General features: G+C 39.8%; 3 protein-coding genes across 5 annotated transcripts; all 3 read right to left on the bottom strand.

Moving 5' to 3' along the window:
• Window positions 1-1,274: 1,274 nt before the first annotated feature.
• LOC108232239 (fucolectin) lies at window positions 1,275-6,775 on the bottom strand. 2 transcript variants are annotated; one of them, XM_037980105.1, is made up of 7 exons: window positions 5,332-6,775; window positions 4,529-5,155; window positions 4,336-4,369; window positions 4,185-4,214; window positions 3,768-4,047; window positions 2,383-2,528; window positions 1,275-1,908 (listed from the first exon to the last, which is right to left on the bottom strand). In XM_037980105.1, exons 3-7 carry the CDS (start codon window positions 4,367-4,369, stop codon window positions 1,562-1,564), a joined length of 837 nt encoding a protein of 278 aa, XP_037836033.1. In that variant the 5' UTR covers window positions 4,529-5,155; window positions 5,332-6,775; the 3' UTR covers window positions 1,275-1,561. The 2 variants fall into 2 exon arrangements, with proteins under 2 accessions (XP_037836033.1, XP_017265357.1); XM_017409868.3 differs by having other exon boundaries at window positions 4,529-6,775.
• LOC108232238 (lectin-like) lies at window positions 6,416-7,694 on the bottom strand. The gene is made up of 2 exons (XM_017409867.1): window positions 7,688-7,694; window positions 6,416-6,762 (listed from the first exon to the last, which is right to left on the bottom strand). The coding sequence occupies exons 1-2, from the start codon at window positions 7,692-7,694 to the stop codon at window positions 6,416-6,418; spliced, it is 354 nt and encodes a 117-aa protein (XP_017265356.1).
• Window positions 7,695-9,612: 1,918 nt separating this feature from the next.
• Window positions 9,613-21,317, bottom strand: LOC108232172 (zinc fingers and homeoboxes protein 1). Of its 2 annotated transcripts, XM_017409789.3 has the most exons (8): window positions 20,656-21,317; window positions 18,165-18,478; window positions 17,600-18,060; window positions 17,150-17,353; window positions 16,787-17,002; window positions 15,920-16,084; window positions 14,516-15,718; window positions 13,065-13,349 (listed from the first exon to the last, which is right to left on the bottom strand). In XM_017409789.3, exons 2-8 carry the CDS (start codon window positions 18,370-18,372, stop codon window positions 13,065-13,067), a joined length of 2,742 nt encoding a protein of 913 aa, XP_017265278.1. In that variant the 5' UTR covers window positions 18,373-18,478; window positions 20,656-21,317. The 2 variants fall into 2 exon arrangements, with proteins under 2 accessions (XP_037836217.1, XP_017265278.1); XM_037980289.1 differs by lacking the exon at window positions 20,656-21,317 and having other exon boundaries at window positions 9,613-13,349; window positions 18,165-18,372.
• Window positions 21,318-21,376: the final 59 nt, after the last annotated feature.

The raw sequence follows: 21,376 nt of genomic DNA, 5'->3' as shown, positions 1-21,376 counted from the left end.
TAATGGGCAGAAGGAGATGGTGCTGGTGGTCAGACCTTTAAACTCTGTTACTTTCTCTTTGGTTTTGGTGACATTCATAGCCACATTATGAGGTGTGCACCAGGCTGTGAGTTGATCTACCTCTGACTCATTATTGCTGGTGAAAATACATAAAGCTGGAGGTCTTTACAGAACATACTGCAGACAGCAACATCACGTTCAAGAGGGAAGATGTCAAAGAAGCTGGGTTTATTCCTCTTAGCTGTTCACAGTGGAGACACAAGTCTTAACATCAAGATAAAGGAGTTTATTTATTATATGTCAGGATCGAACAAACCTTATAACAGAACTAAAGAAGTGTTGAAGTCCTGAATCTTTCTGCTCTTGATTTGTTTTGATGACAGGCTGATGTTGAAGGCAAGACTTTATAGAAATTTAAAAAACTGAAGTAAAAAGCAACATTGGATATCCATAAAATGATTTCTACATTAATTTAGCATCTCAACATGTTTATGTCCGACTCTCAGTTTAGTGCTCTGTGTCACAGGAAATACACAAACCACAGAGCATTTATCATGTTTTTTTAATAATAATAATAATAATAATAATAATAATAATAATAATAATAATATCTCGCTATTCTTACTCACTTTATTTGTTCATCACAGATATTTTAGTACATATAAGTATACAGTCTCACTCCTATAATCTTTATTATGACCCCATCTTGCCAGTTGACCTTTTTGATGACCTTTGATGGCGTTTATGTCAGCCTCTTCATCATGACATCAAATCCATGTGTAGGACTGTCCATGGGGAGGCTCACAGTTCAATTTGTTTTAATAATCTGTGTTTCATCTGAAAACTGACCAATGAGTCGGTCATCAGGCAGTCTGCCAGGAACAACGCGCCTAAAGAGACAGTTTAACATGACTTTTTGTTAAGTTGTGCTTTTTTTTTTTACATGGTTTATTTATTGATTTAAATGCTCATTTATGATTCAATGGTTGTATTATTGCTTTTATTTTAAAAAAGTAATATTTCTCTGAAAATGATCACATAAATATCTGGGTTGAGAAATAGTGAGAAAAAGCAGCTAATGTGGAAAAACAAACAAAACCCTAAAAGATAAAGAAACTATTGAGAAGTGTTGTTTAATGTTACTTAAAAAGGCCTGTTAAACAGAAGAAAAAAAATGAGCAGTTCAAAACTACTAAATGTTTATTTAGATGTATGTAAAAATCAAACTAAAAATAACATTTTCACTGCCAGTTATTCATTTGGTTTTAAAAGGTTTAATAATCAAAATATTTAAATGTATTATTTATGACTAAATGCTAAATTAAAAACAGATAAAAACAAAGGTGGTCTCCAACATAGATAAAAAACGAAAACTTTACAAAAATAATAAAAATTTATATTCATAAACATGGGTAAGAACCATTTTTAAGTGAATACAAAGAAACTTCAGAAGGGTAGACTGTCCCAGAACATTTTACCTAAATGTTACATAATGATGAGGAAATTATCCATGGAAAGAAACTTCATAGTTAGTTTTAGTATGAAAAAATTCAAGAATTGTTTACAAAGCACAGATAAAATTAAACTTGTCATAATCAGACTTGCTGAACCACAGATGTTCTCCTTGTGTCTTCATGGCTCCACTCCTGTCACAGTCTTCTTCTTTCTTGCTCTGATCCCAGCGTTCAAACTCAACACCATAATCATCCACCCAGAACCAGAACTGCAGGCTGCAGGTGTAGTGAAGGCCGAGCCACACAAAGGGACTGTTGGCCTTCACAGCCTCCAGCTCAGCAAAGACCTGAGTCTGTTCATCCAGGATGGAGGCCAGATCTCTGTGCTTCTCTCTGCAGTAGTACAGGGCGTCCTCCCATGTCTGGTTGTTCTTGATCAGCTTAAAGGGTGATTCTGAAAGAGAGAAATAAAGTTTTCAAACATCTGTGTACTCAGAAATGTGTTAGGACAAATACAAGTACGTACGTACGTACATACATACATATACATATATACACACACACCTTATTCTAAAACTTAATGTGATCTTATTTTAAAAGTCTTGCATGAAAGACATCAAGCACACAACTGAGACACAACAATATAGTGTAAATATTATTATAAAACTATTAAAACACAATCACTGTCATATTTGAAATATAACGTCTTTTAAACTTGAAAAAATGACAACAACAGGTATAAAAATTTAAACTTGAATTCATTGCCAGAGGGAAGTTTGATAGTTAAACATTGTTACTAAGTAATAACAAAAGCTATTTTTGGGCCACATTTAAAGGTCAATAAAGACATTTCAGTATCAACCCATCTGCAGTGTCTCCTCAGTTAAAGCTCCTCAAGTTAGAGCTGAGAAAAATACACATACAGTACCTATTTCTGTGCCATAGATGTTCACTTCACATAAAACCATAAAAAAATTTCTTGGGATGATCACAGTGACGTAGCGCCCCGACACTGGTGTAGAAAATTTATACTCATTGTTTTGGCCTTTTTGGAAGTTTGTCACATTTTGAACCCTGGATAAAAGAACAATATATATATATTAATACGTAGGGGGCAAAAAAAAAAAATTCTCAGAGCTGAAATCTTTATCATAATGTACAAAATCCTGTCTTAAGTCAGTCTCAGGATTCTCACGATCATTTCTACAACTTTTATTCTGCTGTTTACAGAAACACTTACTGCTCACTGATCTGTAAGTGTGACTTCCAGCACATCTTTTAGGTAATAATCCTGTGACATACAGTGGGGGAAATAATGATTTGATCTCCTGTTGGTTTTGCAAGTTTGCCTATTTACAAAGAAACAAAGATTCTCTACAACTTAACCAGAATTTCTTAGTCTACAAACTCATTATGTTAAAATTTGACACCCAGATGACATCTGCATCCCATTGATTGTCAGACACACCTGATTTCAACCTTTGTGCTCAGAAGGAACCAGGAGCAGCTTCTTAATGATCTGAATGCAGCTGGGACCACAGTCACCAAGAACACCATTGGCTCCTCACTTTACCTGAAAATGAGCACAAGGTCCCCCTGTTGGAGCAGCCACATGTACACACCTGTCCTAAGTTTGCTAGTGAACACAGATGTGGACAAGATGGGAGGAGAGACTCAAGATCTTCCATGGAGCTCCAGACCAAGAGCTACTGATGGTCATTTTATATTTCTGCTGTTTCTGAAGAAGCACAACAACAGCTGTCACCTGATCATAAAACTTCTTCCTGATAGTCCTGCAGCCTATTCCAGCCTTGTGCAGATCTACTGTCTTTTCCCTGATGTCCTCTGACAGCTCTTTGGTCCTGCCTATAGTGGTGGAGAGGCTGGACTGTAAGAAACTAATTCTGTGGACAGGTGAGTTTCATATACAAAACAACTGGAAACAGTGTCTGAAATAAATTTATTATACTGAAGTGATTGATAGTCATCTGGGCAGGGTTGTAGAGGATCAAATACTTGTTTTCCTCATGAATGTATAAATTAAGTTTTAGATTTCCCTTCATTTCTCTCCATTAAAATAAAACTATTACATTTTTTTTTCTTTTTAATTGCTCAAACTTAGAAAATTAACAAAGAATCAAATAGTTATTTTCCCCCACTGTATATTTTTTGACTCGTTAAAACCGTAATTTTAGTTGTGAGTGATAAATAACTATTATTAAATATTCATAAAGGCCAGTACATATATTCTATCTTAACAATGTTGCCTGAAAATGTGAACTAAATCAGTTGAAGGTAACATGAGGTTCTTACAGCTTGTTGTTGGTTCCGTTGTTCTGTAGAGAGCTCCCAATGTAGATCTGAGCACCTGATATATCTCTGTTATTATTACTGTTGTCGTTGTATATGGAGATACAGGAAATGCTGTAAACACCCTGCAGGTCAATTCTCCACCAGGAGTTAACCTGCTGTAGGGTGTGAGCCCATGTTGAACGATTCCCATCATGAGCTCCATTTTTGGTGGATGATGAATATTGTGAAGACTGAGATGAGTTTTTGTCCATCAGATTTATTTTTTCCGTGCCGCACTGAGCTGTGGGTGAAAAGAGAAAAAACAAAAAAATTTACATCAAAGTATTGCCTTTTATTTATTTTATACTGTAAGTATTATTTCCTCATGACGGATTAAATATTAAATTGATCAGTGCAGAGAAATACTTGTGTTCCTACCTGCTGTCTGCTGAGTTATGAGCAGCTTTCCTGTAAAGATTCAGAGAATTAACTTGAATCTTTCAGTTATTTCTCTATTTTTTTTAAACAACCATTAAATCATCATTGTACCAAATGAGACTCGTTCCCATAAATGAAATGAGCCACTTACCGATCAAACAGATGAACAACAGACTCCACTGCATCTGTGGAGGAGAAAAACATTCATATCAGTTCACTGAAACTAGTTGTTCTTCATGAATGAGCACAGAAGAATAAACTCAGATCAGAAAAGAAACTTTGCACAGATGCATCCTTCTAATGAAAGACAAGAGCTCAGCTCAGATTATACTGACTTCACTCACCTTGGAAAGATGTTCTTTGGACAAAGCTGATGATCATCTGATCTCCTCTCTGCCTCAGAGGAACTTTTATTCTAGTTTGTTCCCTTCATCACTGCCTTTATGGAAATAAGTTCCTGACACATCCTGGTTTAAATTCATAGCTGTTTTAATCAAAAAAATCCAGACTTTTGCATTTTATTTGCATCTGTTGACAAACATGTACACAACAGCACGGCTCACTCTGGTTGATCTGGTTGTTGCACAAATGACTCAAGAGATGCAAAAACTCAGAGGAGGTTGGGTCTGGTTCTCAGGGACATTTCAACAGGATGACTTTTGACTGACTTTATACTAAAATCTACTAAATGTTATAATCAATGTTATTGGTTATTGACATATTGAATTTTTATTCAAAAATATGAATATGAATGTGATTTGATTTGATGGATCATCAATGTGTCGTACTTTCTGCTGTTAATCGACATTTATACCCAACTTTAAACATTTCAAAAAGGATTACTTTAAGACAAACTTAAATTAAGTCTTACAAGAAAAAAATAGTTTTCTTCTCAACTGAAAATGAGAAATTCATGTTCCTCAAAGAGTTTTCATGTTCTCCCTGAACATTTGTGGGTTTCCTCTGGTTTCCTGAAACGGTCCAGAAACATACATGTGAGGTTACCTGGTGGTTTAAACTGGCCTTAGCTGTGAGTGTGTGCATGTTTGTTTGTCCTGTCTGTGTAGGACTCTGTCATGGACTCTCACCCACTGACTGCTGATACATGTGTAACAAGTGGGCCCTTCAGGCTGGAGATTAAACTCACCATTTATCAGATCTCAGCAACTGAAGGATGAAACTCGTTCCTCACAGAGAAACCTTTATCATGATGTATACATCAAATAAAGAGAAAAACAAATTTTGTTTTATTACAAAAATAAGTTAAATCCAGAGAATCAACTGTAAACACTTTTAAAAAATGAGGCTTACAGTAAGATTTTATTGACAAATAATTGAACACATATTGATCCTTTTTAGGACCCTTTCTGGTATAATCACCTATCATGTCAGGATCGATGGTTCTTATCGGGACCAAAGCCTGGTCCTAATATGATAGAACATCCTTTTTGGGTTAGGGTCATGTTTGGGGCCAAGGTGTGAAGTGAGTTTAGGTTTATGTGGTTAGACATGTGCTGGTAGTTAGGGTAAAGGTCAGGGTTAGGCTACAGAAATCAATGGAAGTCAGTACGATGTCCTAATAAGGATAGAAATATTCATTTGTTTGTGCATCTGTGTTTGACATGTTTAGTCCCAGTAGTTACCAGATACTTACTGGGTACTTAAGGTGTACATACTTGATACTAACCTAATACTTACCTTGTTTGGAGTGGGTACATAGCTGGTAGTACGTACTGGGTACTTACCAGGTAAGAATGTAACATGTACATATCAGGTCTATACTAAGTATGTACCAGGTACATACCCTGTAAGTACAAAGTAATAAGTCACTTCACAATACAGCTCAGTACATGTACGGATATAATAGATGTTAGTGAAGTATCCGGTACATACCAGGCTACATAATGTATTTGTACCAAATATTCATTTTTAAAAGTCAGATTTATTTAAAATTTAAAAAGTCTAAGAAGTTTTAAATACTGAAAATGTGAAATAAATCAATTTAAATCCTCCTGAAACCCTTGTAACTGATGAGAGTAAGAAAAGCCCTTGTAGCTTTGGGTACATTTGACCCCAGGGACACGGAAGGGTTAAGTGACTACAAAGTGTAGATACTTAAGAAGGGTAGATTGTCCTAAAACATTTTACCTAAATGTTACATAATGATGAGGAAATTATCCATGGAAGGAAACTTCATAGTTAATTTTAGTATGAAAAAATTCAAGAACTGTTTACAAAGCACAGATAAAATTAAACTTGTCATAATCAGACTTGCTGAACCACAGATGTTCTCCTTGTGTCTTCATGGCTCCACTCCTGTCACAGTCTTCTTCTTTCTTGCTCTGATCCCAGCGTTCAAACTCAACACCATAATCCTCCACCCAGAACCAGAACTGCAGGCTGCAGGTGTAGTGAAGGCCGAGCCACACAAAGGGACTGTTGGCCTTCACAGCCTCCAGCTCAGCAAAGACCTGAGTCTGTTCATCCAGGATGGAGGCCAGATCTCTGTGCTTCTCTCTGCAGTAGAACAGGGCGTCCTCCCATGTCTGGTTGTTCTTGATCAGCTTAAAGGGGGATTCTTAAAGAAAGAAATAAAGTATTTAAACATTTTTGTACTCAAAAATGTGTTAGGACAAATACACACACACACACACACACATATATATATATATATATATATATATATATATATATACACCATATTCTTAAACTTAATAATCTTTTTTAAAAGTCTTGCATGAAAGGCATCAAGCACACAACAATATAGTGTAAATATGATTATAAAACTATTAAAACACAAACACTGTCATATTTGAAATATAGGATCTTTTAAACTTGAAATAATGACAACAATTGATATTAAAACTTAAACCTAAATTTATTGCAAGAGGGAAGTTTGATAGTTAAACATTGTTACTAAGAAATAATAACTATTTTTGGGCCACATTTAAAGGTCAATAAAGACATTTCAGTATCAACCCATCTGCAGTGTCAATGAGATTATTTGCTCTTCTTAAATAACAGATGAATAAAATCACATCAGAATGGAAGCTTTGCAGAGATGCATCCTCTAAGGAAAAGAGAAATAATCATCCTTTTAGGTCATGTTAACTTTACTCACCTTGGCAGGATGTCTGTCACTCCACTCTGATGTTCATATGATGTCCTCTCTCCACCACACCTGAACTTATTGCTAATTTACATCCTTCATAGATGTCTTTTTTCAAACAAACTCATGTCCTGGCTGAATTTACATCTGTTATCTCAAAAATTAGGAAAAATGCAAAAAAAGACTTTTACATCTTATTTGCATCTTCTATTTACCAAGGGAATTTTTTGCTGTGTTTTTGGCCTCTGTTTTCATCCACCCCCCTGGACGCGCACTCTGCAAGCTCCATGATGTCATCAGTGCTCTAGAGATGGCTCATCCTGATGCAGCCTGTATTGCTGCCAGTGACTTCAACCACTGCAACTTCAGGACTGTATTTCCAAAGTACTATTACCATACATGGCTGCACACTACCCCCCTCTTCAGACTCTCAGACCACATGTCTCTGTATCAGCGATTATTCATCCGAGAGCTTGAAGTGGAGAGGGTGACCACCTTCAAATACTTTTATCAGGTTTCGTTTGGGTAGACTGTGTACTATAGGCCGTAACATAACTTACAATGTGTGTTTTTAACAATATCATCAAGTGTGTGAAAAGTTTATTAAAAGCTTTATGAGCGGTCAAAACCCATAAAGATCATGATTTCTGTTGCTGATTCACACAGCAAAAGGTTTAAAAAAATAATAAAAATTCAAATTTCTTCTCACAAGTAAACTTCTTCAGATCAGAATTTATTGGGTTTTGTTCTCAAACACACAGAAAATATAAATGTTTCTAAATCAAAATTAAACCACAACTTTAGTAACATGTTTTTATTAACAGTTCACTAATAATCTGACAGGAGCCACACAGACTCTTCAGCTTTTCCACCACTTTCAGATGTTTTGTTGAATGTTTGTCATGAATATTAGGAGACAGAAAATGGACTTTGTGTACCACATCGTGTGAATTTTACAGGTATTATGGTTTTAAATGTAGGTCGTAAAACTATCTCAGTAGAAGTCAAGAACTGGCTTTAAAATAAGGCATCCAGTAAGATCCTTTTAGTTCCCTCATTATCCATGGACTCATCTGATACAAGTACTGAGAGATCAATGTCATGATTCAGGAGGCAAAAACCAGCTGAACTGAAAACTAAACAAAGCTAGGAGTGTTACTGTATGTTCAGGTGCAAAAGTAAACCAACCCATGAGAAAAAGCAACTTAGAAAAAAGTTGTTGGCAGATAAAATTAGGTCAGAGTTCAATCTGAGAGCAGTGAGGGACATTTAACCAACAACCTGTCTCAATAAAACAGGTGAGGACTGCAGCAGATAGTGAAGGTTACAGATGTGAGGCAAACAGCAGGAAAACAACTCAGATTATTATGTTTGATCAGAGCTCTTCAGCACAAAGTTAACTGGGATACATACTCAGTGAGCACATCCAGACAGCTGCTTCTACCAACCCTTCATTGGGTGAGGAACCATATTAAATAACTTTAATGACCAAACAAAATGGTGTCCAAGAGTTTCTGCACAACTTTGCATAGATGAAATGGAATACGGACTGGTTAAAGACTGGGTTATGATACTGATGGCCACACAGCAGCATCTGATGAATCAGACAGACGAGTTCAAACTATAGTGTTGGTTTAGAATAAACATTATTAAACATTGATTCAACATTTGATCACATGATGGACTGGAGACTTGTCCAGGTGTCCCCAGCCTCTCATCCAGTGACTGCTGGAGATAGACACCAGCTCCCTGCGACCCAGGAAGGAAGAAGCAGGCAAAGAAAACGGAGGATCGGTTCACTTCATAAAAACAATAATAAAGTGATATTAGGTCCATTATTAGACATATACTGAAAGGTGAATGATACTACGGTTTAATCTTGCTTATCAGCTACATTTGAGTACTTCAATAAGATAATCATCTCTGACTCTGTTGCTCTGTGGGGTCAAAGTTGAAAGGGTTAAATATGAAACTTTTAAATTAGGAAAAAAATTGGCTGTAGTTTGTTACAAATTTGAAAGTTTATGTTCAACTTTTTTTTTTTCCTTCTGTCTGAGCTTTAAAAGATTGCATCAAAAGCAACACGAGACTTTATTTTTACAGCCATCTAAACAGTTTACAACCGAAAATCCTAACACTTCCATATAAACAACCCTGACATTAATCGGATTTATAGAATATTTGTGACATTGAATGTGTTTGTCATTAAAAAAAACAGTCTTCTTTTCTGTCACATTCTGACTGTATTTTTGCAAGCAAACACAAAAAGTACAAACGAAAAAAAAAGCCACTTTGGTAACACGGACTGACTCCTAAAAGTCTAATTTAAAGCACAACTTTATTGTACATGTATCTTGTTAACAATCAATCCACTGTTGTTGTATAAAGATATGACAGCTTTTCATAGATAGAAACACATAAAACCATTCAGAACAGTTTAGAATGTGAAGAGAAAGCACACAGTAAAGGACTGAGGGCTGGACACCTCCAGCCTGAACCACTCCTTCTAGACATGTAAAACATCAAGAATAAAATGTCTAGAAAAGGGCCCAAAACTCTGTTTAATGACAGAACTTGGAATGATGATGCATTGAAGATCCAAACATAAAAAAAAACACATTCCTGCTATAAATTGTTTTTTTTTTACAGGTTTGCTTTGAAAAGATGGAAATTAGTATTTAGATATTTTAACGTCAGGGGGTTAACACACTGAACTATTTCTAAAGTCACAGACATAACGATGAAAAAAGAACCCTTAGCCAGAGTCAACTTGGTAATAAAAAGTATCTGGTGTTACTGAAGCTACAAAAGCAGTTTAGTCTGGATCAGACTGTCCCAAATATACCAACCTCACATACTGTATGTACAAAATGAGCTGTAGTTTGTCCAGGTTATTGCATGCAGTTTATGACACAAGTACACTTTAACATCTTGAAGTTGTTCTTTTCACGAACAGGTATTTTGTCGCTTTACAACTACATCCACGAAGGTTTCAGCTTCTCCTCGTGCTCCTAAAACCGAACTGAACGACAGCCGAGAGTCCCCGACTGTTTCTCTGATGTTCATTTCAAATGTTGTTTGGGAGGCTGAAGGTGCCAGACTCTTGAGTGACAAAATACAAATAAATCCACTTCGGGGCACAAAAGAGAAGTTGCTAAAGTCAGCTTCAGTTTCTAGTTCTCTCTTAATGTCAGTGGCAAGAAGAGCTCAGCCACCGTTTAGTTTCAACAAGTTTCTGACGTCCAAAGTCAGAAGGTGGTGAACTCGTGTTTGAACAGGTGTAAGAGCCATGGAGGCACGTTGGTTTACCAGCAAAGACAGATTTCAGTCCATCATTCTGTCATCTCACTGCAGGAAAACGTAAACAAATAACACAAACAGGGGCATCGTTTGGAAGACTTCCCACCACGAAGGGAAGGTTGTGCTGCTTCTTTATTACAACTGTTCCTTCGAACAGAAAAAAAACACTTTTCTTAGAGAAGGTCTGCCTAAAGTTTTGAACGGTTTTCAGTCTTTTGAAGGCATTTTAGTTAAGTGTTTGTGTGTCCGCTTGTGTTCTCAGCAAATCTCAGGAGCCGAAAGAACCAACAGGCTCCCCCGCTTACAATTTACAGACATGTCTCCACAAGGTGCAAATCACGAGTCCAGTCATTCGACAAAAGGAGGTCAGGGGAGAAGTGTAAGGAGTTGAGGGGAGGGGGGAACAAGAGACAGGAAACAGCTCCCGTCAATTAAAGCAATACAGACAACAAATACAATATTTAGGCTTTTTCAAGCGGACCAATTATCAACAGCAGGGGCTCATTTTGGTGCAAGAAATTGGTGCATGATTGTTCAAATTTGTTTTAGCTATGCAATCTTCTAGCTATGAAACACATAAAGTATATTATTAGAAAAAACTGACACACTCATTGTGAAAACACCAAGAATAGAAAAAGGCAAAATACTGGTTAGTTTCGTCATACAAAACAAGTTTGGTCTCTCAGAGCCATTTCATGGTATAATGTGAGACTAAGGTGCCTAATCAGGATTTATTCCACCTCAAACTCAAGTGGACAAAAGTGCATCTTTAAAATGTTTAGTTTAGGTGCTTTAAATTTTTCTTTTTCAGTGCAGAATGGGTTCAGATTACGACTTAAAATACTGTTAAACAGTGTCTTTTACAGCATGGGTCAGGGCACAAATCAATTACATGCCTTGTGTCAGTGATTCTGTTCTGATTGCAGTCACGTCTAAATGATGGATCGGTTTCCTCTCAATCCACCCTGGATCTGTGGCAGAAACATTGGTTTGTTTTAGGATTCAGTGAATTCAGGGATCCACCTGACAGTGGACATGTCAGATTCTCTGACATTAGTTGTAGCTCGCTGCTCTCGGGAGGCAACGCTTCCAGCTTTGGCACAAGATTCCTGCTGTTCGAAGAAGATCAGAACAGCTCAGGACGTTTTCTCTCAAAAGCTCAACGATGAGTTTAATGGACGTTTATATTGAACACACTTTGTGGCATTTTTGCCATCTGATTTGCAAGTATTAAGTTAACAATTTAATGAAAAAAAAAGATCCTTAAAAGTTTAAACCTGTGTTATTTCATAGCATTGGCATTCAGTCAGAATTAAGGTACTTTTTCTATTAACTTTTTCTCAGACAAATAGGTGATACGTTTACTATCACCTTTTTGATAAGGTCTGCTATCTGTCAGCTCAGGATCAGTGGGGTCTCTCAGCATTAATGTGAATAAATTAATCTCATGGATTCATTTCAGCAAGCAAAGAATAAAATATATTACATATAAAAACAATGACTGAGATGTGTCAGATCTGCTAAAATGCTTTTCTGAACAAAACAAAGTGCTTTGATTTAAAAACCACAAACCAATATTAGGCAGATAATAAATATTTTGGTCAGCTTTAAACTGGGCTTAGGTTACAAACATTGTCAAATTCTGCATTTTAAATTCGTACAGCAGGCATGTACTGCTGATGGTGCAGCTGAGCTGTCGGGGCACTAAGGACACTGGGGTGGGGGGTTTAAATCGGGCTGCAATAAACTGAGCTGTGGTGTCGACTGGATCCAAACTAATGTATAAAAGAAGGGTTATTTATCAGATCCAAGTTTTAGTGGGTGGGCCTAATGTCCTGTCTCATTGCATCACATAGGCCTGATTTGAGACCAGCTACAAAATAAACCCTAAATCAATAATCAAAGACAACTTACAATGACTCAATTCAAAATTCAGTGCCACAAAAAGATTTCAACTTAAACACATATAACATTTCCTAGGAGTCTGTTTTTGCTTCTACTCAGACTTTAAAACAAATAAGATGGACTTTAAAACTCTCATCTTCTAAGACAAACCATTGATTATTATTATCATTATTATTATTATTATTAACCCCTTTTTAAAGGGGGAATTAATTTATTTTGGGATAACTATTCTCACTTTCAGCCTCGCTCAGCCTGAAGACGGAGCTTCACTGTATTTTTTTTCACAAGTTATTGTTTAGCAGCTGCTTTACAAGCTCTATAAAAGTTTGCTTCCTGTTAAAATGTTTCTAACAGTATTGGGAGAGTGACCAAGCTAAAGCTAATAATTTGTGTTTTAGAGTCTCATGGACTTGATTCAAAAATTGTTTACAAAACAGTCAAATAGTGACTGTTTGTGTAAATCAGTGTCAAAAACAAAACAAAGTCATAAATGACTTCGTTTGGTGAACTGTTTTACAGCATTGATCAGAGCAGTCTTGTAACAGTCTATTTCCACCGTGGGGTCACTAGTCCTCAGAAACAGACAAACTCTTCCTGACGCTACGGGACGGCTCCCAAAGCTCACTGTCGTCCGTTTCATCGCCGTCATCCTCGTCGTCTTCTTCTTCATCCTCTTCATCTCCCAGTCCTGGGCCAGCCTGCTCCTCGGTGGCTGCCGACTTCTCGCCCTGCGTCTTTCCTTCATCATCCTTTGTGGACTTGTTTCCATCGGGTCTCCCCGCCTCCGGCTCCAGGAAGGGATCCGATCCCACTTCCAAGCGCCGCTGGACTTCTGCGAACCACTCCCTCACCTTTAACAGACAGAGACACAGCTGACTGGATGTTCACTTGACTGCAGCTCCTGCCTTCTGTGGACTTTTAGAATTGTCCAATCATAATTAAAATATTTTAAAAACCTAATACTTTATGGGACCGGTCATCTTAAAGTACTTGCTCCCTTGTTTTTTTTTACCATTATCACTACATTATTTACAATAAAACCACACTATTGTGAATTAAAGAAGAAAGGTTTTCTAACTCCCAAGAAAAACAAAACAAACAAAGAACATTTTTTTCAGTCAGACTCTGGTGCAAAGTGAGCGGTGCTTTAAAAGTAAATGTTACTTGTGCACAATTAGCATCACAAGAGTAAAAAGCAAAGCAAAAGACTGCAAGATAAGAAGTCCCTCCAATAAAAGATGACGCTTTTAAACTGTGTTCTAGTCCCTGGTAAAAAAAAATTACATTTGCTAAGTAAACACCCAACTCACCCTATTTTTTCCACTTCACTTCAAGGGAAAGCAAAGGACAAAGTTTTGTGTGGATGTCCTTTAAAAAGTCAGCAGCTTTAAGGCTGACAGCACATCACAGGTTTAAAACAATGCAGAGACAGAAGAGAGCATAAAGAGAACTGGATTACATGATGGTATGGAAGCTCAGTTTGAAAGTGACTCTCTCCTGGTTTTTTTGCACCATTAGCTTTAGTTTAGTTAGGTTAAAAGGTTGGACTAATTGGATGGAGTAGGGGGACAGATGGAGACAGAAAAAAAACCAAGAAGCTTACTGAGACAAACCAACCAACCCTAACCCTAACCAACCAGACACGGACTAAATCCACTTCCTACACTCAGGTCTACAGACCATTCTTCAACACAGTGGATGTATTTTGGATGGAAGGTCCATCCACAGACTACAGATGCAAAGAGAGGAATAAACATTTCTGCAGCGACTGCATATTGAGCTGCAAATTAATAAAACATTGTGCCAAAATTGAATTTTCTGCATTTTCTGACGGCCCTTTTAGGCCCACTGGAGTGAAACTACTGAAATAAAAAAACAAAACAAAAAAGACAACAACATGTCGATGAGTGTGTGAAATTCTAAAATGATTAAAGTAAAACAATGAGATGAACGTTAACGAGGTTAACATGTTTCTGGAGCTACACTGAATGTTACTTTCTAGTGAGAACTTCAGTACCTGCTCATAACTCATGTTGGTTTTAGTGACGAGCTCATCCAAATCTTGCTCATTCAGGAAGTGGTGCTTCAAGTAGTACTCCTTCAGGATTTCCCTCCCCGTCTTGAATTTCTTTGATGATCTATAAACGTCTGCGCTGGAGGAGGAGGAGGACCTCTTTGACTGCCTCTTGTTTTTGGACCGCCCCCATCCACGGTTCCGACCACGTCTTTTCCGACCGCCGCTGCTACCTCCCATTTTACTGCCGCCCCCTCCGTTTGGGCCGTCGACGTTGCCACTTTGGTACTGAAAGAACCATTTCAGGTTTCCATTTTTCCAGGAGTACCGAGAGTCACCGAACCAGCTGACAATGTAATGTCGAGGAAGGCCGGTCTCCTCTGACAGCTGATCGTACTCCTCCGGCGTGGGCCACTGCGTCCGCACAAAGGCACTTTTCAGAATGTGGAGCTGCTCCGGAGACTTTTTACTTTTTTCTTTTAAGTCTTTCTTCCTGCTGCCGGGAGGAGTCTGACTCCCCTTTCGAGATGAGGAGGCAGACGGAGGAGAGGTGGCTGTTCGGCCCGTTTCTTCTCCCCCTCCTGCCTTTGCGCCATCTGCCTCCATTTTCCCTCCCTCTGAGGATTCCGGAGAGGAGGCGTTTACAGCAGGCGTTTTTCTTCTCTCATTGAACCAGGCATCGATCTCCCTCCGCGTCAGTTTCGTCTCGGCCCTCAGGCGACTCAGTTCTTCGTCTGACGGACTGCTGCTCTTCTCGAAACTCTCCTCCAGCACAACCAGCTGCTCGGGCGTCTTCTCCTTAAACTTCTGCAGGGTGAAGTCCGGGAAAGGGTTCCACGTTTTGGCCCGGGTCTCCTTCTCCTTCACAGGGGGCGTGTGCGGAGGGTGGGGAGACGTGGGGGTCTCATCGCTCGAGTCAATAACAATGGGGATGTTTGCCGAGCTGCTCGCGCTGCCCCCTCCTCTGCCTCCTCCGTTGTGGAACACGATCACGTGGCTGTTCTTGGAGTTGCGCTGGTTGTACCGGGTGTCGCTGAACCACTTCTTGATCTCACCTTTTGTCAGGTTGGTGACTTTCATCAGTCGGGCAATCTCTGCATCAGTGACAAAGTGGTTTTTCAGGTAGCTGGCTTTCAGCTCTGCCAGCTGCTCTTTGGATTTCTTCGGTCGCATGCTGAATGCGTCAGCACTGAGGGCTGAGTTCTCCTTAGGGAGGGAGAAAAAGTTACCCGTTAATTAAACGTTTCCGCCGCACCATTTTACACACTAAAGTAGCAAATAACTGACTACAAAATTCCTAAAAAACTTTGATGAGTTTCCAAGAACATTAAATAAAAGTAGAACACGCACAAACATGGTCATTCTTTGCTGGCTGAGCTCTAGAAATTCTAAACTTGGTGTCCCAACCTGTGGAGACAGAGAGGGAGGCTGGACTGTGGTGGCCCGTTTCAGCTCACTGTTTGCCAAAGTGGACTGACAGGAAACTCTGCTGGAGCTCTGAGACTGACTGGGCAACCCTGCCACAGTCAAAGTGATGGGACTGGTCACCGGAAGAGTTCCCCCTGGACCAACCTACACACAAACAGACAAAATATTGTGTTGTAAAAAGTGAGTTATGGGCTCCTGTGTCATCTTTATGATGGCTTGCCTGCCTAATTAGTATGTCCACCTGTTTCCAGGCTTGATTGGCTGATGAGACTTTAAAAGGAAGAAACGCTGCCTGCTGGGGGAGCGAGGGGAGTGGCTTGAGGTGTTGGCCTGTTGTCTGCTGGTTACTGGTTCTTTACTCCATCTCTACACTCTCTCCCGCTCCGTTCTTATGGCTATACACGCCAGCCTTGCACCTTGTCACATTTGTTAGTTGTCTCTGATTGTTAGTTGGGTTTGGTAGTTACCAGCAGTCCTGTGTTCTGGGTTTATAGTCTACAGGTTTAGTTTATTGCATCATAGGTTTAGGGGAGTGGTCCAAATCTGATGGTCAAAAGCTTGGCTGGTTTGAGGCTTCTCCAACTTTTGTTTGTTTTGGCCAAGGCTCCCAACTCTCTGTTCTGTCGAGGGTGACTGTTTCTATTAAAAATCATGTTAAACATTGCAATTGTCTGCACTCCATATGTTACGTATCCTTTCAACAATTACTAGATCATAAGAGTGACTTTAATTCTTGTGCACTGATGTGGTTCTGTTAATATGATCAATGAAATAAAAGTCAGAAGAAGACCGTAAATCCATAAGTAGGAAAGTCTAAGTCACAGAAGGTAATCTTTCTTCATCTACCTGTGTAAACACAAGGCCAGGCTGGCCTACAATCTGACAGGTCTGCAGGATGGACTGCAGGCCGTTGGCGGCAGCTGACAGCTGGTGTGCAGGAATGACAGTGATGGTCTGAGGCACCGTATGAACGGTTCCGTTGAACTGTTTCCTCCTGGCCTCCTCCACCTCCTCCGGGGTCCAACTGACGCCGTGCTTCAGTCGCTGGGCTGAAAACCACACCTGAGCAGAGAACACACTTGACTTCAATCTTTTGGTAAAAACTAAAGTCAAGACAGAGGTAATCCAATCAAATAAATAGATAAGAGCGTAATGAATAATCTAATAATATAAACAAATTAATCCTACAAAACCGTGAATACGCTTTACCTTGATCTGTTCCTCTGTGAACTGTGTCTGTGCAGCCAGGCTGCTGATTTCTGCCATGGAGGGGTAAGGAAACTTCCTGTAGGTGCTGCTCAGGAGGGGGTTGGTGTCCATAGCTGCGCTGTAGGAGGGGATGCTGCTGAGGGGGATCAGAAGCTGCGGCTGAGCTGCTGCTGTGTTCTGCTGGGCCTGAAAGGCAGAAAGCACCTGGAATAACAGAACACAGCGAGAAAACAGTGAAGAGCTGCGGCTGCTGATGAGACAGTGACAAAGGTGAGCACAGGAATGAGCTCGAGTTAGCATGTTTATGAACTTAATCGTGGCATTCTTCAGGTTTTAGTTCTGCAGGCTGCTGTTAAGTTTGAAAACATGCACCGACTTTCCACACGCGTTCTAAAATTGTGTTCTTATGCTAGAAAATGTACTAAACAGAAACTAGCTGCTGCTCTCTACCTGTGCCAGGCCAGCAGGCAGGACTGTGGGGTTTAAAACAGAGGTTTTTCTCTGTTGTTCTGACGGCGGGCTGACCAGGAAGCCCCCTCCCCCAAACTTCATGGAGTCGTGCAGTAACATCTCCACGGGCGTCATCGGTCCTAGAGGGGCTTCAATGGGCTCCTGCTCTCCGCCCAGCTCACCCTCGCCTCCTCCGCCGCCTCCGCCCAAACCCTCTCCTGTTTCATCTGCTGATTTCAGGGACACAGCGATTCTCTTGGGTTCAGATTTGGTCTTCATCCTCATGATGGGCGTCTTGCTGAGAGAGATGGCCGAAGCTGCAGCAGGGTCCAACCCTCCGTCCTCGGGCGAGTCACTCCGGCGCTCCTGGTTCAACTGATCCTCGGACGGTTCTTTAGCTGTGCACTTCAGTGAGGTGCTAACAGCTTGGCTGTCTTCAGCAGCAGAAACACCGCCTTCATCTACAGCGAGGACAATAACAGTTAAACCTTGGAGTAAATCTTGAATGTGCCAACATGAATCAGGCTTGTAAAGAGAAAGCTACACATCACAGTGACAGTTTTACCTGCGTTTGGTGGCGTAGGGACGACTACAACAGCCTGATCGAGTTCCTCTGGAGCCGGCGTCACCTCAGTTCCCTCCTTCACCTTCCTCTTCTCACCCCCTGCCTCTTCCTCTGTTGTCCTTTCAGGTTTCTCCTCTACAACTTCCTGCTCCACCACATCAGAAGGCAGCACCATGCAAGGTGTGGTGGATTTCCGGCGGCTCGACATTTTCCAACCAAACTCGCTTCTGCTTGTGATGAAGACGATGTGCGGACGAGCTGCTGACGTTCACATACTGCAGATAACAGAGCTCTCCTACTAGTATGTGGTTTTTCTGGTGGAAGAAACAAGAAAAATACACAAAATAAAGCATTTGCATTATTTTCTTACTGATGTTCAACATTTAATGTTCAAATTTACAATTATTTTAATTGGCTGCAAGATAGAAAAGTTTGTGTTGCTAGAGAACAGCCAGAAAATATGGTAAAAATAAAAAACACTGTGACACACTTGGTAAAATTATTAAAATATCAAATGTACAGAATGCACTTTGCTTATAATAACAAAAACAATCTTACTTTACTATTTTTTAAAATTGGTTTATAAAGCATTTTACTTTGAATACATTTATTCAAATGTGATCAGTTGCATTAAAAACTGAATTTTGTTTAATTTAAATGGGCTTATAATTCTTTCAGTAATGTTTAAAGAGCATTTTCACTCATTCACCAACCAGAGCTTCTGTGTTTTGTGACAGACAAGAATTGTTTTTTTAGGACTAAATGATTACTTGGCGAACAAACCAATTGGTTTTAAAGCCAATGTATCGTGCTAATGAAAGATAAGCAAATCCCTCAGAAACTATCACAGAAACATTACAACAGGCAAAAATCTGATGCTAACATTTGCATAGTAGTAAAAGCGTATGTACTCAAACAAATTACCTTCCAAAAATAGATTTAGTAGCTTTTTTACGACTGAATCGTTAAGTTATTTAAAGTATAAAGAGAGGCCCTTTATATTAAACAAATCTTCTAAAAACCATATAATTAGAATCAAGGTTTTGGATTAGGTGCTTCATTTAAAACTCAACCAAGTGTTTCCATGGCAACTAAATTTGGGTGCCAATGTGCTGTAAGCAACTCAGGTCATGAGATTTGGCTGGTCTGGCAATGTCCCAAAAAAATAACCTAAACAAACATGAAAATAAAATAAAACGCTCGTGGATGTGTCGAGGACCAGGAGTGTGAGGAAGTGATTCCCGAACCTTTCAGCTTCGGACCCACATTATATATGAAGCAGAGACGTATGAGCTCAGCTACTGCTGGTTTAAGGTTTAAACTGTTCTGATGAAAGCAGTGTTACGTGAAGAAATGCACATCACCCACTGCCTTGAAGGCCAACGTTTTCAACAAACACCATGCGTGATCTATTAGAGCTCAGCGTATGTGTTGGGGATGAGTCTCAGCTACTACCATAAAAAATTTGAGCTCCACATCTGTAAAAAATGACAGAAACTTCTGTGTTAGCTGAAGTTCATCTTAACTGAGGCTGACACATGAAGTTGTAGATGTACATCCAGTAATTATTTCTGTAAGTTTAATTTAATTCCATCCAGTGCTTCATGGAGATCTTTTGTTAACAATGTGATCAATACCAGTGTTTCAAATTATTTCATTACATTGAAGACACAAACTGCCTTTTATATATAAAGAACTGGCTATTAGGTGGACACCTCCCCCACTGACTCATAGTGAAAGCTGTGAACATGGCCGTGACAGGACAAGTGCGTTTATTGCATCACAGTATTCAGTAATACCATTGCAACTGCACATTTTCCTAATCATGCAGCCGTACCGTCAAGACCATGTAGGAAAATCTGAAATAAACTTAAAATGCTCCTTGATGGAGCAGACTTCAGCAACCTCAAACACCCTCCATTATAAATAAAAGACCTCACTAAACAAGTCAGAAGGAACAGTTCACACAGTCAACAGAAGGAAACATGTGGGATTAATTGGGAACATTTGAAGAGATTAACTAATAGCATTACGAAAATATGGCAATAAACGCCAAAACATTACCTTTATTTGAGACTATGGCTCACATGAGCTGTTTATGACAAACACTGGAGCCTGCTCGCCTCTTTGCAGTACAGGTGAATGTGATTCCTTCTGTCATGTGTACACTAGCGATCATTTGCACAGTGACAGGCGCAAATAATGAGCTTTGGGTCAACTTCTTATGACTGCTGGTGAATTCTGTCATTCTGACTGATTGTTATGCACTGGTTACTGCTGTGTGCTCGGAACTGTTCTGCCATTGTGAGATCATTTGAATAAACAGCCGCTCGACGAAATGTGGAGGAGTGAGCCAGCCATTTTGTTATTAAAGCAGCCACAACATAATGACATGAGGATGTGTGATTCAGCTCTACAGAAACTTGATAAGGTGAGCTAACCAGCGTTAGCCCGGCGGGCCAGTCGCGCTCACGTCTGGCTGTGAACTTACTAGAACTACAGAAATGTGCGCCGTCTGTGTCGCAGGCGGGCGGCGGAGGGGAAGCGAGGAAGTGATTTCTTTCCCGGGTGTCGGCGGCACAGCCTTTCAGGCTCTCGCTGGTGGCGGTATCTGTCGCTCTCTCCTCGGGCTAACCATTCAGCGGCAGCAGCGTCTGCCGGCGGACAGACCGGTCTAACGGCTGCAGCTGTCGGCTACTGATGCTGGAAAACACCGGACATCTCTGTATTCGTCAGAGCAGGCCATTTATCACCAGAAGCAGGTCCCCACAAACCTTCAAACATCTGACAGACACGTCGTTGTAGACACTCATAGCAGACCCGTCTTTTCTGACCCAGTTCTGATATTCTTTTAACGCTTGATTTTCTTTTTAATCATCAACCTGCGTCATTATTCGATGTATTACGTCTTGACGTCATTCCTCGGCGACTTTCCACAAAGCTCTGAAAACATGGTCAACTTATCAAATGTTTCTGCTTTTATCCTGGCGCAAACTGTAGTCCGAAAGGATAATTTAATCAGTGTTTGTCCAGAAAGAGGCAGAGCGTTGGAAAATGAGCTCAGAGGGTCGTAAACCCGTTCGGTTCCGATCTGGCTTTGTGCCATGTTGTCCTTAAATGACCCGCTGGGGGAGCATGAAGCTACTTCAGGACACGCTGCTGGTTCCCCTCAGTCAAGGTGATCCACATTACAGCTGCTTTTCACCACACAG

This window comes from Kryptolebias marmoratus, linkage group LG16 (genome assembly GCF_001649575.2).
Source record: "Kryptolebias marmoratus isolate JLee-2015 linkage group LG16, ASM164957v2, whole genome shotgun sequence".
NCBI classification, from domain to species: Eukaryota; Metazoa; Chordata; class Actinopteri; order Cyprinodontiformes; family Rivulidae; genus Kryptolebias; species Kryptolebias marmoratus.
Note: the sequence above shows the minus strand (reverse complement) of the source record. Positions and strands in the feature narration are given on the sequence as shown.

Bases quoted from the DNA above. Each gene is read 5' to 3' on its own strand.
- LOC108232239 (XM_017409868.3), bottom strand. From the start codon at position 4,369: ATGCAGTGGAGTCTGTTGTTCATCTGTTTGATCG. The intron at 4,215-4,335 runs GTAAGTGGCTCA...GAATCTTTACAG, and splicing joins GTTGTTCATCTGTTTGATCG to GAAAGCTGCTCATAACTCAG. The intron at 1,909-2,382 runs GTACTGTATGTG...TCTCTCTTTCAG, and splicing joins CATCTATGGCACAGAAATAG to AATCACCCTTTAAGCTGATC.
- LOC108232172 (XM_017409789.3), bottom strand. From the start codon at position 18,372: ATGTCGAGCCGCCGGAAATCCACCACACCTTGCATGGTGCTGCCTTCT. The intron at 18,061-18,164 runs GTAAAACTGTCA...TCCTCGCTGTAG, and splicing joins CCCTACGCCACCAAACGCAG to ATGAAGGCGGTGTTTCTGCT. The intron at 17,354-17,599 runs GTAGAGAGCAGC...CTGTTATTCCAG, and splicing joins TGCCTGCTGGCCTGGCACAG to GTGCTTTCTGCCTTTCAGGC.